At 41.4% G+C, this 16,395-nt stretch overlaps 1 protein-coding gene across 1 annotated transcript in view; it reads right to left on the bottom strand.

The window, feature by feature from the left end:
• Nucleotides 1–16,395, bottom strand: part of ADAMTS17 (ADAM metallopeptidase with thrombospondin type 1 motif 17) — a 281,500-nt gene that overhangs the window by 45,820 nt on the left and 219,285 nt on the right. The window contains exons 18-19 of the mRNA XM_075858251.1: nucleotides 14,554–14,713; nucleotides 11,320–11,455 (exon numbers count right to left, since the gene is read on the bottom strand). Of these exons, the coding sequence (XP_075714366.1) occupies nucleotides 11,320–11,455; nucleotides 14,554–14,713 (296 nt within the window). The remainder of the gene's footprint in view (nucleotides 1–11,319; nucleotides 11,456–14,553; nucleotides 14,714–16,395) is intronic.

Genomic DNA, 16,395 nt, shown 5'->3' on the forward strand with positions numbered 1-16,395 from the left:
ATGTAACATCTAGATTGCTGATTTTACAAGCAGTACCACAATTTTTATTTAATTTTTTTACACAAGAGAATGTCTAAGAGCATTTCTTAGAACTACATCTTTGGACATAAAAAAAATTTGTCTGCCAATTGCAGCAAAACCACATACAGTATATTATTGTTATTTGGATTTTGGAGAAGAATAAACACAAAGGCCTCATCTATCAAAACTTTTTTTTTTTTAACTGTAAGGGCTTGTCCACACACAATGGAATTGCTGCAGAAAATTTCTGCAGGAATTCCATTGAAAACCGCAGACATTCCGCTGCGGCAAAAACGCAACATTTCCTGCGGTTTTTACGGCAGAAAATGGTGCGTATTTTGTTGCGTTTTTCACAATGCTGGGAGATGGTGACATTTCCTCTGAAAAACACAGCAATTCTGTCCACTTTTTGCAGCAGGAATTGACATGCTGCGGTCCGAAAAAATACGCACCGCAGGTCAACTTCTCAGAATTTTTATGCAGCATGTGGATGAGATTTGTTAAATCTCATCCTCTATGCTGCCACGGTATTCTGCTGCATTTTTTCCGTCTGAAATTCTGGCCGAAAAAATACAGCAGTTCTGCAGCGTGTAGACGAGCCCTAAAACTGTCCGTGTTGCCAATAGCAAAAACATAGTTTTGCCTCTATGAAAATCACTAGTCAGACCACATATGGAATATTGTGTACAGTTGTGGGCACCTGTGTATAACAAGGACATGGCTGAACTAGAACGGGTGCAAAGAAGGGCATACAAGGTAATTAAGGGAATGGGTGGATTGCAGAAGCTAGACAGGTTATCAAACTTGGGGCTATTCCGTTTTAGAAAAAACATGGCTATGGGGCGATATAATTACAATGTACAAATATATGAATGGACAGTACAGAGATCTTTCTAATTATATTTTTACACCTAGGCCTGTAACAGGGACAAGGGGGCATCCTCTACGTCTAGGGAGAAACGGTTTCACCACCGTCAAAGATGGGGATTCTTTACAGTGAGAGCAGTGAGACTATGGAACTCTCTGCCACAGGAGGTTGTGGTGGTTGATTCTGTGAGCAAGTTTAAGAAGGACCTTGATGCCTTACTTCAAAAAATGTAATATTATAAGTTATGAGTGCTAGATTTTGAAGATGGGACGTTGATCCAGAGATTTATTCTATTTGCTATATTAGGAGGCAGGGTGGAATTTTTCCCCTAATGAGGCAATTGTCATCCACCTTAATGTGGGATTTTGCCTTCCTCTGCATCAACACGGTAGGATTATAGGTTGGTCTTGATGGACCTGTGACTTTTTTTAACCTTATCAACTATGTAACCAATCAGAGCTCAGCATTCATTTCATAAACCGCAATTGGAAAAATTAAAGCTAAGCTCTGATTGGTTGTATTCACTGCCTGACTAAACGATTAAAAATGCTTTAATGTTTCATTAAATATAAAAAATTGGGTCCTGTTGCCAATGTAAAAAGCAAAAGGAAGACCCCTAGTGGCTGGCAGGGATGAATAAACAATGAGAAAAAAATGTGCCGAGGCACAGAGGTCCCAATTTCCCAGCCACCATAGAAATGGTGTCAATGGTAGCAGTTAAAATATAACTTTTATTAATGGATCAAACAGACAGACAGCAACACACAGTTAAAATTGTATCAAAAGACGGCTCATGTGTATCGTAAAGATCAATGTGCACGCACCCAGCACATCGCTGGATGCAATGAGAGAGACTGATTCGGCAGCTGCAGACTGCCGTTCGTAGGATCAGTCCCACACAATTAGAGAAAGTGACTAAGCCGTCAGTGATTATTAAGATGGCGATAGCCCCCCCGACATGTTTCGTTACAGAAGCAACGTCCTCAGGGGATAACACGGGGCTAATGAGCGCGCGTGTGGAAACCTGCTCCTTATATAAACTCGTATGCCTGACGTATGTGTGACGTGTGTGGCAACGGCTCTACTATCTGCCAATCAGGCAGTCATAAATAACGAGCCCCCATGCCGAGGAGAGTGACAAGGCTGGGAGCCAATAGAACACCGTGACAATGTATCAAATCATAACGGGAGCTGCGCGCATGCGCACAGCAGCCGAAACGGGTAATTGTTATCCGAGGAGCTCTATATGCAGGAAGAGTGACAGAACGGGCAGCCAATAAAGAGTTCAGAACGGCACTCAAATGAGGCAAACGAATCAAACGAGTAGATGACGCCGAGATCCTCAATAAGTGGTGGCAATAAATGTCACAAAAAATAGCGTATACATTACGCATCAATTACAATACGAACGTCACAATATCCGCAGAGAGAGCTCAGATACAATCACGAGTGTCACACATAAGATAAATGTACACAGGTGCATAATAAGAAATATTCCCAAAAGGGTCTAATAGATATAACCAGATAGTAGGGAAGAGCAAGGAGCAAATGGAGTTGTCTGTTATGACAATGACAACAATCAATAGTAATATCTACCGAACATTAATGTAGTGAAACTAGATATGCATCAGGACTATATGAGTAGTAATCAGTGTGTCTCATAAACTGTCAGATCGACAGAGGTATCACACAAAAGAAAGAGTGATATTCAGCAAGAGTGGTATATACAGCAAAAAAGGTTTACTACGAGGGAAAAAGATAGTTTAATATTCTCTACAGGAAGGCCATAAAGGTAAAACCCTCATTAAGGCCATTGGGGCTCAGAGAGCCGAGCCTATGTATCCATCGAGCCTCCTCCTGTAATAGTCTCTTGTCTAGGTTGCCAGCCCTAGGGCCAAGTTTTAATTGCGTAATGCCCCAAAATTGAAGGACCTTAGAGTCGCCCCCATGAACAGATCTCACATGTCTCGAAATGGAGGTATCCTCTTTCATATTAACACTGCTGACATGTCTGGAGATCCTTCTCCTGAGTTGCTGAGTGGTTTTGCCAACATACAATTTGGGGCACGGGCATCTGGCAACATATACAACGTCGGTGGTTTGGCAATTGATAAAGTGTCTGATGGTAAATTGACAACCGTTTAGATGGTTAGTAAAACACTTGGTCTTGGGCATGTATATACAGAAGGAACATCTGCCACAGGGGAAGGATCCCACTGCGGGAGATGAAAGCCATGTATCACGAGGGATGAGTGGTCTGGAGTAATGACTCCGCGTTAAGAATTCTCGAAGATTTCTTCCACGTCTGAAGGTCACATTCGGAATGTCGGAAATAGCGTCCGCTAAATCCGGATCAGACCGTAAAATGGCCCAATGCTTCTTCAAAATCTCAGAGACCTGAGTTGAACAGGTGTCAAAATTACCAATACACCTGATGTTGGAGGTTTCCGATCTTTCCTCTGTTTTAGTTCTGCCATAAAGCAGTTCCTCTCTAGGGGTGGCCTTAGCTCTCGCATAAGCTCGATGTAGAGTTTTTTTGGGGTAACCTCTTGCCAAAAATTTATGGAAGAGGGTGTCACATTCTAATTTAAAAGTGTGTTCCTCGGAACAGTTCCTTCTGGCCCTGAGGTACTGACCAATGGGTATTCCCCTCTTAAGTGCTGGTGGATGAAAGCTGCCATATTGTAAAAAGCTATTGGTAGCGGTCTTTTTTCTAAAGACATTAGTGTGGACACCGCCACCAGAATCCAGAGAGATCTGAAGATCAAGGAAATCAATGGTGTTTTTATTTATGTGGTGAGTGAATTTCATGCCAATGTCATTGTGATTAAGTATATCCATAAAATCAAGAAAAAGTGTAGTGTCACCATCCCAGAAGATCAGTATATCATCAATATACCTCCCCCAGAATAGTATGTGACATGTGAAAAAAAGTAGTAAATCTTCGTTAAAAATTAAAGTGTCTTCCCACCACCCTAGAAATAAATTTGCATATGTGGGTGCGCAAACTGTGCCCATAGCTGTGCCTTTTACCTGATGGTAGAATTTGCCATCAAATAAAAAATAATTGTGGGTGAGTAAGAATTTGAGAAGAGAAAGTATCAAAGTGTTGTGTGCCTGAAATTGTATACCCTTGGTGTTCAAAAAATACTGTACCGCCTGTAGACCCAAATCATGCTTAATATTAGTGTAGAGTAATTCTACATCCACAGTGGCAATAAAAGTGGTGTCAGTGACATTGATCCCCTGGATTCTGGTGAGGGTGTCCTTAGTATCCCTCAAAAAAGATTAAATATAAAGATTAAATATAAAAAATTGGGTCCTGTTGCCAATGTAGGTCTAAATACAGGCATTGGTAAACCAGGTTGCTGAAACAATGTGTCCAGAGAGTGTATACACTATCTATTAGTAAATATTTTGACACATGTAGCAGCAACAGCAAATATTTGTAAGATCTTGTTGCCAGTGAGCTTGGTTCTTGTGCTGTATTTATGTACTGAGCTTTGTTCTGGTGCTGTATATGTGTACTAAGATCTTTTCTGGTGCTGTATTTATATACTGAGCTTCAGTCTGGTCCTGTATATATGTACTAACCTTGGTTCTGGAGTAGTATTTATGTACTGAGCTTTGTTCTGGAATTATATATGTACTGAGCTTCTATTTGGTGCTGTATATATGAAATAAGCTTGGTTGTTATGATGTATATAACTCCAGAACCAAGCTCAGTACATATATGCAGCATAAGCACAAATACATCTCAGTACAGAGATCATTTGCAAATTCAGTTTAACCCCTGCCATATAAGTTTGTACGGCATAAAACAAAGCTCTCAGTATAGCCAGAACAATGGTAAGGATATACTGAGAGTTGCTATTTCACAACAAAAGAACGATACACCCATAATTTAGCTGCAGATCATACAGTGACTACAGTACTAATCAGTCGCAGGGAGCATAAACATTTACATTTAGTGACTCACAGGTGACGTCAGATTCGAGTAGTTCTTTATGTCTTTTCTTTCCATCCGGTCCAGACCTCTATGACGACGCCTCCTGGCCACGACCCATTTCTGCAGAGTTTGCCGCTCAGATGTCTTCGGAAACTCACTTTTTGCAACGTTTCCGCACATATAAACGAAGATAAAATTCTCATGGTGCCACACTCTATGCCCCTGAATATAATAGTGTCATACACTGTGCCCCTGAATATAATAGTGCTACACACTATGCTCCTTAATATAATAGTACCATACACTGTGCCCATGAATAAAATTGTGTCAAACACTGCAAAGTAATGCACCACACACACACAGTGCCCACTGTAGATAGTGCCACTCAGAATGCACCTGTAGATCATGCCCTTTATCATGCCCTGTAGATCAAGCCCTCTGTAGATAGTGCTCCCCATAGAGCCCTTTGTAGATAGTGCTCGCATAGAGCCAATCTGTAGATAGTGCTCCCGAAAGAGCCCTCTGTAGCTAGTGCTCCCGAAAGAGCCCTCCGTAGATAGTACTCCCGAAAGAGCCCTCTGTAGATAGTACTCCCGAAAGAGCCCTCTGTAGATAGTGCTCCTCATAGAGTCCCATGTAGATAGTGGCCCCCATAGAGTCCCCTGAAATAGTGGCCCCTGTAGATAGTGCCTTCTATAGCTAAGGCCCCTTGAGTCCCCTGTAGATAGGGCCCCTGGTAGAGTGCCGTGTAGATAGAGCCCCCTTAGTCCCCTGTATATAGGGCCCCCCATAGTCCCCTGTAGATAGGGCCGCCATAGAGTCCCATGTGGATAGGGCCCCCTTTAGCGTACCCTGTAGATAAGGCCCCTTATAGAGTCCAGTGTTGATAAGGCCCTCTGTAGCATCTCCCGTAGATAGGGCTCCCTGTAGCATCTCCTGTAGATAGGGCTCCCTATAGAATCCCTTGTAGTTAGTATCCCCTGTAGCATCCACCGGTAGATAGTGCCCCCTGTTGCATCCCTTGTAGATAGGGCCCTCTATAGCGTCCCCTGTAGATAGGGCCCCCTGTAGAGTTCCCTTCCTGTAGATAGGGCCCCCTGTAGATAGTGCCCTTATAGATAGGGCCCCCTGTAGCATCCCCTGTGGATAAAGCCCCTTGTAGCATCCCCTATGGATAGGGCCCCCTGTAGCTTTCCCTGTAGAGAGTACCCCCTGTACATAGTGTCGCCTGTAATGTTTCCCATAGATAGTGCTCCCTGTAGCATTCCCTGTAGATAGGGCCCCTGTAGCGTTCCTTGTAGATAGTGCCCCCTGTGGCTTTCCCTGTAGATAGTGCTCCCTGTGCTGTTCCCTGTAGATAGTGTCAACTGTAGCATTCCCTGTATAGGGTCCCTATATAGTCCCCTGTAAATAGGTCCCCCGACATTGTCCCCTGTAGCTTGGGCCCCCTATAGAGTCCCCTGTAGCTAGGGCACCTGTAGCTAGGGCCCCTATATATAGTCCCCTGTAAATAGGGCCCCCTACATAGTCCCCTGTATCTTGGGCCCCCTATAGAGTCCCCTGTAGCTAGGGCCCCTGTAGCTAGGGCCCCCAACACTGCCCACTGTAAAAGAAAATATTATATGCTTACCTGTCCCTGTTCCCGCACCGTCCTCCAGCGACACCTGACCTCCTTCAGCGGAACAATGCAGGGCCGCGATGTCGTCATCGCGCCGACTGCATTATCGCTAAAGTGCCGAATAGCAGTGCTAGGCAAATCAATTGTATCCGCGTCCTAAAGACACGGATACAATTGGGTGCAGGGGACCGGTTCTGGTTTCCCGCTTCACCCCAGTTCTGCGAACCGTCTGTAATTTTAACAACTGGTTCAGGAGAACCGGGGCGAACCCACCTTTGGAGTATCCTCTTTCCTACTGATGTGACAAATCTGTACAACACCCCCTTTGTTTTGCAATTTATCAAGGATCTAATGTCATATGTTTTTCCAATTGTATTGCTCTTAAAGTTCTTGTTCTTTTAAAACTAATCACATTCCTTCCATGTGCCACATCGGAATGTGCTCTTCAGGCTTGTAGACAACCATCAGGTTTTATCCACAGTTTCTAGGTGACTGTGTACCAGTCTGTCTTTGATGTTTCATCCCCTTCTGAAGGTGATAGCGGGGCTGTCCTCCACCAAGTCACTGACCTCAGGATCTGCTTTCAAGATCCCCCAATATGTGTCAAGTATCCCTCTAACATCATCATCTGCTGAGTCATAGGTCCCTATCACTCTAAAACGTTCTTCTTGTATTAGATATTCTCTGGGATTCAAAAGGGAATCTCTATTTGACTTAAGTGTATGCTGATATGCCATCCGTAAAACTTCATGAGGACAGCCCCTTCATTTTAACCTCTCCCTGAGATTATGGGCTGATACCTTAAAGTTTGAGATCGTGGACCTTTTAAAAAAAAGTGTGCAGAGTTTAGCGGAAGGGGTGTGGCCATGCAGGGCCCGAAACATTTACTATATTTTAAGCCAGAAACTGGAGTAAATTAAAGCAGAAATCTACGCCAGCTCCCGGCTGGCATAATTTCATTCAGTGGGCACGGACAGCTGAAGATGCATACATTTATTTAATCTTAGTCCAGCTTGATTTTTATTACGACTGCCGGAGTCTTAATGAATCTCCTCCAAGATAGAAATTCAGACAAGACATAAAGCAGTTGCCCACAGCAACCAATCAGCTTTCAGCTTTTATGTATCCAGGGCTGTTTACAAAATGAAAGAAGTAATATGATTGGTCGTTACTGGTATGAGTCAACCTTCTGTCTGCAACTTTTTTTTATCTATAGGGCCCATTGAGGGTTCAAAATAAACAAAAATGTTATAAATGGGAAATAATGTTACACAGCCGAGTTCAAATTCTTATTCTCACTATGTAGGGGGAAGTAGGGGGAATAGTTAGAACTTTGGCAAATGACGTACATCAGTCTGGAAAGGGTTACAGATACCCATTTATATGGGTAAATTCCGAAGCCGAAGAACCCTCTTAATGAACTGTTTTATATGTGAAAGTCTTCTGAAGAAGCAGGTCTAAACTGAGATTTATCCAACCAGTAGCCAAAAAATATGAAGGATTGGTCTCATTCCATGACCAACTACAGTAGCAGCTATTATGCTGATGTAAAAGAGAGAAGTCGGTGGTACAGTCAGAGAGTGGGTGGAATGGTGAGATTTGTCAATTCAGATCCAGAGCGTGGAGCCTCGGCAGCTACTGGAACCTGCATCCACACAGTCAGCACTTCTAGTACCTGGGGATGCAAATGCCACTGGAAATTGAGATGTTATCATTAGGTTTAAAAAAGAAACCACGCTGCTGACAGAGATCCCAAGAACGGCACTGCAAGTGTGAATGTGGTCAGTGAGCGTGGGAATGCGGTATGTCAAGTCGATATAGAGCTGCCAAGTCTCCAAGAATTTCAGCACTTTCACACAGCTATGTACTCCTAGCTAAAGAGGCAGAAATTGAGACAGCAAAAGGTGAGAGGGGCCTGGGAAAGAGAAAAGATCTTTATAACAGCGCTTGCTCGGCAGACTTTAACACCTGCTAATGAAAACACATCAAAGCCATAGCTGGCCCAGTAAAAGGGAATACAAATCAGTAAAATTAAAGACAGGCTGAGCACAAAGCACACAGTAAACTGCTCTTACTGTGAAATGTGAGTGATATTGGGAAAAAAAAAATTAAAGACAGCAGCCGCTATTATAGCAATTTCCTTTATACACCTAAAGCCACAATTATTTATACACTAGATGCCATTAGATGGGGTCGGGTGCCGACTATGGCAAGACAGAGACGCCTACGCCTATGTATAAGTTCAATTATCCAACCTTACAATATCAAATTCTCCATTGTACACTGGGAGACTAGTAAAGCCATGGCAGGTAGCAGAACATGTGAAGACTGATTACTATAGAAAGTTCCATTAAGACGATCATTAACACAGTGGTTATGGGTAGGATTTCATTTATCTACAGTAGCAAAAATATATTTGTCATGTCAATCGACCAAGCATAGAGTAATTGGGAAATGGCAGCAGAGGATTCAGGTCACATGGATGTGATACGACCATCCTGAGCGTTGTTACTATGGAATATAGTATGGAACGGAGGTCTATTACTTTATACTTAGTTCCTACTGAAAAGGTACAAGGCAGAAAAATCTCATTCCCCTGATAACACATGAAACAACTGTTGGTAAGTGAGTGACTCCAACAGATGTTCACTTGGAGCCATATAACAAAATCTTCACTATCATTGATGTGGCAGTGTAGTGACATTACAATAAGCTGAAGATACATATTAAACATGAAATGTGGCGACATTACAACATATGTGGATACTGTTACATTGTACAAAAAAATCTGATTGCCTTACCTTATACTGGTATACAGCTGGCATGGGGTATGTGTATTGTACCGTGTCATAGCTTGCATCATGATTGTGTCAGATTAAGGCCAATTATACACCGGCAATTATCAGGCAAACGAGCATTCACAGAACGCTCGTTCCCGATAATTGCCCTGTGTAAAAATGGCAACGATCAGCCGATAAACTAACAAACGCTCATTCATCGGCTGATTGTGTCGTTTTAAATGCCTTAAATATTATAGTTGTCGGCAGCACATCTCCATGCAAACAGGGAGAAGTGCTACCAACATGATAGAAATGTATGAGGATGAGCGATCGTAGTAACGACCGCTCGTCCCCATACTAGCTCCTTGTGAAAGGTGCGCCGATCAACAAGCTGTCTCGTTGATCGCGCTCGGGCCGTGTGAAAGTACCCTAAGTGTATATTCACACGTGGCAGATTGGTTGCACTAATTTTTGCAACTGTCCTATTCATTTGAATAGGGCTTGCAGAAACCCAGGCACATGCTGCAGAAATTTCTGCAACAAATGTGCCGTTTGTGAAGGTACCCTAAGTATTTAATTTATTGTTATGCATGCATATCATTATACCTAACAATGCTATTCTAATTGGTCTTTATTAAAGACTGAAGAAATAATATTATATAACCTTGAAAATGTGTATTTTTGGGAAGAGAAAAGATATATGAATAAGTGTATATGGCATTTTATTATATTTATGTATATATTCCCATCATAAAGCGGATCATAAAGTGCAATGTCCCACATTTAGTAAACCCTAATGACCACCAATACAACTTTTCACAGTGGTCATTAAAGGTTGTTATGCCAGAGTGCCACCTATTCACATCGATGTGACATAAGCCAGGCATGGGTTTCCCGTGCAGACTAAAGATAGCCAGGCTCCTGCTTTAACGTGCAGGAGTGAACTTTTCTTCAAACCCGCCCCTTAGATGCTGTAGTTAATAGCGAATGCTGCATTCAAGTGGTTTTAGAGGGAGTAGGCTCCCTCTCTTACCCCTTCGCCTCGCCCGCAACGTGATTGTGGGGTGCCAATGGTTTCTAACGAAGGCCGCCAGGTCCCCCCTTCAGTGTAAGCCTATAAGGCCTGCCAGAAGCAGGGCCCAATAGAATGCCTGTTAGTTTTACACTGACAGCATAATACATCTCAATACAGATTACATAATAATGTCTTATAGTGGTACTTATAAAAAAAAAAAGTAAAAACTAGTTTCATAAAGTTTATATTAAATAAATGAAGAAAAAAAAGGAAAGGCACACTATTTTTCCCTTACAAAAAGCTTTATTATGAAAAAAGCGAGACAAAAAAAATAAAATAAGCCCTCATACAGCTATGTTGGCGGAAAAGTAAAAAAAGTTATGGCTCTTACAATATTGTGACACAAAAACAAATACTTTTACAGAAAAAGTGTATTTATTGTGTAAAAGTAGTAACACATAAGAAAACGATATAAGTTTGGTATTACCGTTACCCAAATAATATTATGTTATTTATGCCACAAGATAAACCGTGTCAATATAAGACACAAGAAAGAATGGTGAAATTTTAGGGTTTTTTTCCCCATTACCCCCACAAAAAATGTACTAAAAGTTAATTAATAAATTATATGTACCCCAAAATGGTGCCATTAAAAAATACAACTTGTACTACAAAAAACAAGACCTCACACGGCTATTTCTACCAAAAATAAAAAAAGTTCTGGCTTTTGAAATGCGACAATCAACAAACTAAAAAAAAAATCACTCCGTCATGAAGGTCCAAAATAGGCTGGTCACTAAAAGGTTAATAGTGGCGTATTTGGATAGGGAAGATCACAAGAAATGTGCGTAATTTATTAAAAGACGCACACTTCGTAATAAATGTGGAACATTTAGAAAACTCTGACTGTCAATATTCGATATCAGGGGCGTACATGCCATAGAGACAGACCATGCGTCCGCACTTATCTATGTACGCCACTGTTTGAGATGTCTCCTTAGGATCAGTAAAGAATAATTCTTCTGTCAATGACTAAAAAAGCTTAGGATTCAAAAATAAAAGACCCACCTTGACTGGCATAAATGTGTGTTGCATTTCCGAACCTGTGGGGTAGGACGTGGCACATGAAGGCACAAGCTGTCATTAACAATCAACATGGTTTTGTTCACCAGTTTTGTGCAGGACACAAGAGTCTTTCGTTCACCTGGAAAATGTAATAAAGTATATTTCTACATTAGTAAAGGGATTATAGGCAGCATATTCACAGAGCAGCATCCAGAAAACCCTACAGCTTTCGTAATGAACTTGCTTGACTAGTGCTTGCGATATCTATACAATGCCAGTATATAAATGGTCTACGGAAGTACTCGCTGTAGGACTTTGTGACCTCTAATAAAATCTGCTTGAGTGTGTGTATGATGAGCTATCCAAAATAATTCTGCATTGTAAAGGCAATGTTCGAATGAACACATTGTACAAGTCCTGTGAAAGCACAGTGTCTTCTTGTGATAATTCCACTGCACATCTGTTATATTGTATGTGCTGTAATCTCTAGAACATATGAAGCCAGTATCTGGTATACAACACAAAAAGACCCAACGACACATGTAATAAGAGTGTAAAGACTAATACATCACAGAAGTTCACCATGCACAGAGACATTAAAGGGGTATTCAGAAAATATATTTTATTTATTTTTTATAACAAAAAGTTATACAATTTTTTTAATATGCTCAAGCTTTTTAAGATGTGTGCTTGCTGTAATTTAACTTTGTTTGTTTACTCCACAGGGATAAAAAAATCTGTCCTGGTCATGGAATGGACACACAGGTGCATGGCTTGTCACAAAACACAGCTCTGCTATACATTTTGTAAATGTCAGCCCTGCACCTGTGTGTCCATCACATGACCAGAAATTATTTTTATCACTACGGTGTACCCAATGTCATCTCAGGACTCATGGACAGTTCAATGGTACTTGAAAGATATAGGCTCTAAGTGCAGATGACCATTGTGCGCTAGAAACAATAAACACTACTTCTATGACTATGTGGACACCAATGTAGGAAAACTAAAGACTGGAAAACGGTCGCCCTGCTTATAGATCCTGGTTCCTGTTGATAATGTCCACCGAATCATTCTGTGTGGTGCCACAAATTGTATCTGTTTATAATGAGGAACTTTCGGTCAGTTTATACAAGCTAGGGAACGTTGAACAGCCGGTATTGACATTTGAGTGTACTACAACACCAATGACTCTAGTTTTACTTTTTTTTGTTAAAGTTAATATTATAACACAATAAAAAGTTATGAATAAGATGCCTAAAAATAGTGGTGCTCTTAAAATTGAGAAGGTTGTTGTGTTCAAGCACCATAGTATTAGTTGTATTGAACAGTGTTAACGGCTAATTAAAATAGAACAATGTGTCGCCCTTCCCCCGACATGTTTTGGCAAAGCTGTTGCCTCCTTAGGGGAATCGGGACACCAGTTGTTTAAAGAAAGAAGAAGTCCTATTGGGTGTGCTGTGAAGTAAAAGTGGACTAACGATATTCTATAATGTAGCGTAGAAATGCACAGGTACTAGAATTTAAAAATTCTAAGGTTTACATTTATTATTGAACACATTCATAGACTTAGCTAATATCAAAGTACTGTTTGTACACAGGCATTGTGTGGTAAGTATCATAATGCGCACACTTGCAGACATAGACCTATTTGGATGCTATTAATGACTAAGCATCAAATGATGGATATTATAATGTTCAATGGACTTAGATGGCATTTGTGTACCATCCTTGCCTGGATAACAGGTAATTATCCACAAATATTCCCCTAATAATATGCATGCCGTACATAGGTATACGGCTGAATATAAGATGAATACCACAATGTAATAATGTAATATGAAGGACTCGCTAAGAAAAACTCAAGAACAAGATTTCTTCAAACCAAAAAATGTAACATATATGTATGAATGCCACAACGAGAACTGATATAACTGTAAATATAGTATATACAGGGGCGTATTTGGAATTTGTGCTGCCGTAGGCAGGTTTAGGGCGGACGCCCCCCGATGACGCAGCTTTTCAACCGCAAAAATGTCAACATGTGCTAATTGGTGCAGGTTTTACCTCCCCAATGAATTCAATAGGGAAAGCCTGCAACAGAAAACCAGCAATCCTGCAGCACATGCTGCGGATTAAAAAAAAACACACCGCAGGTCAATTTATGAACGGTTTTTCAGTGGGTTTTTTATGCATTTGTTCAAATCTCATCCACTCTGCTGCTACTGTATTACTCTGCAGATTTTTTGCATTGAAATCCTTTGCGTAAAACCCACAGTGTATATTCTACGTGTGGACATACCCTAAAATAAATGCTCAGTGCTACTTCATTAACATTCCTTCCCCTGCCCCCCACATGAACACTGGGGCCTTATTGATCAGGTCACAGTTTTTTATCTTTTAGAAAGAAAAAAAAACACTCCTGTAGCGGTCCCCCCTTCCTGAAACACCATGCCGGTTACCTCAGTACATCGTCCTACTTTTAAAAGTAGGCCACACTACGTATTAGAGCTTCCACCCATCCACCGCGACCCATTCAAACAGCAAATTGATAGGGGTGCCGAGAGTCGGACCCCCACCGAACAGATATTGATGGCCTATCCTGAGCATAGGCCATCAATTTTATTTCACCGGACAGCATGTTTTCTATTGGTGAGATGCAGCAGCCTAAATTCTTTATGTATCAGGAAAAGTTCAGCACTCTTGCCATCAGCCACAGGTACCAAAAAATCAATTACATTATTGACAGAAATCCCCAGTAGTTTTAATGTTTTTGATAAACCCTTGCTGGATTATCTGGTGCTTAGAGCTGATGGTCATATTAATCCAGTACACTATCAGGTTAGAACCCTGGTCTCCCAAAGTCTCAATATATATAACATTGGCTACTGTAATTACTATTAAGGCAATATCATGGCAGAGGGCTACCATATCCTGCACCAAGGGCGGACATAGACATCTGTGGGCCCCCGTGCAAGAACAGAATATGGGCCCCTTGCTCCCCCAATAACTCACCATGGATCACCCCCTTATGTTTCTCTAATAATCCACCTGGAATTGTTAGCAATAAAATGAATTAGCTCAGTCCCTTACATGCAATCTTATAGACGGAAGAAAGCTGGCTGCACCAATGGTATCTCTACCTCTGTCCTGCACTGAAGACTCCATGCCATAACATATTAGAATATTCTAACGACTGTACCCTTTTCTAATTTGCCATTATGAGTGTGACCTTACCTCCTCCACACTGTACGCTGCACCCCTCCCAACTGCTGTGTGTCCACATGTACAGTGTGTCTGATTGTCTCTCCACCTCAGTCTTCTGCTCTGTTGACTGGTTCACTGGGATGGTATACTCATAATGAATGCCATAGTTCTGATCGTGAAAGAGCAAGACCTAATAAAATATTTCAAAGAAAGGAATATATTATTGAAGAAAATATGTCTTTGTTCAGGTAATGTGATTCGATTATTCATTATAACAACCATTTGCTATTGCTTTTCTAGATATAAAGGTGCTAGCATTCGAAGTTCTTGTCTGACATCACCCTTGTTCTCAAGTTTTAGGCTGGATTCACACGGCCATGTTACGTCCGTAATGGACGGAACGTATTTTGGCCGGAAGACCCGGACCGAACACACTGCAGGGAGCCGGGCTCCTAGCATCATAGTTATGTACGACGCTAGGAGTCCCTGCCTCGCTGCCGGACAACTGTCCCGTACTGTAATCATGTTTTCAGTACGGGACAGTTGTCCGGCAGGGACTCCTAGCATCGTACATAACTATGATGCTAGGAGCCCGGCTCCCTGCACCGTGTTCGGTCAGGGACTTTCGGCCGAAATACGTTCCGTCCATTACGGACGTAACATGGTCGTGTGAATCCAGCCTTATAGTTACTGTGCTAACTGGACATTATCAACTCCTCTAAGTACTTATTTTCTTCAACAATCTTTAACTTATAAAGGAAAATTTTTGGACCCCTTATTAAGTCAGCTACCAACCTAGGAATCAATACAAACAAATCAAACAAAACGAGTAGTGTTCTCATAGGCTCTGTGACAAAGTTGTCAGTCCCTGTTATCTGCCTTGAACAACAGGCTTATCAGAATTGTTCCTGCTTGTAAAGACAGCAATTCCAAAGTGGATATAAAAAGTCTACCCACCCCTGTTAAAATGCCAGGTTTGTGCCATGTCAAAAAAAACAGTACAAGATTAAATTAAAAAAAAACCCTGAAATCATTAAGAGGGGAAAAATAAAAATAACAAAACTGCAATGTGGTTGAACACCCTCTTATAATTGGGGATGTGGTTGTGTTCAGAATTAGCCAATCACATTTAAACTCATGTTAAATACTAGTCAGTATGCAGCTGCCATTATTTAAAGTGATTCTGAGTAACCCCATATAAAGTTCAGCTGTTCTATTAGGATTTTCCTGACATTTTCTTTGTTGCATGTGACAGCAAAAACCATGGTCCATAATGAGCTTACAACACATCAAATGCATCTGATTGTTGAAAGGCATCAGTCAGGAGAAGGGTACCAAAGAATTTCCAAGGCATTAGATATACCATGGAACAGAGTGAAGACGGTCATCAATAAGCGGATTACATTTGGCACAACAGTGACATTACCAAGAACTTAAAAGTTGATAAAAAAGACATGACAAAAAATGGTCTGGGAGGCTACCAAGAGAACATTAAAGGAGCTGCTGAACTTTCTGGCAGGTGCTGGTTGTGTATGCATGTGACAACAATCTCCCGTATTCTTCATATGTCTGGGCTATGGAGTACGGTGTCAAGACGGAAGCCTTTTCTAACAAAGAAAAACATTCAAGCCTGGCTATGTTTTGCAAAGACCTACATCGAATCTGCCAAAAGCATGTGGGAATATGGTTTGATGAGAACAAGGTTGAACTTTTTGGCCATAATTCCAAAAGGTATGTTTGGCGCAAAGCCAACACTGCACATCTCCAAAAGAACACCATACCCCCAGTAAAGCATGGTGGGGCAGCATTATGCTTTGGGGCTGTTTTTCTGCAGCTGGAACTGGGGCTTTAGTCAAGGTAGAGGGAATTATG

The sequence above is a fragment of the Rhinoderma darwinii genome, chromosome 3 (genome assembly GCF_050947455.1).
Source record: "Rhinoderma darwinii isolate aRhiDar2 chromosome 3, aRhiDar2.hap1, whole genome shotgun sequence".
NCBI classification, from domain to species: Eukaryota; Metazoa; Chordata; class Amphibia; order Anura; family Rhinodermatidae; genus Rhinoderma; species Rhinoderma darwinii.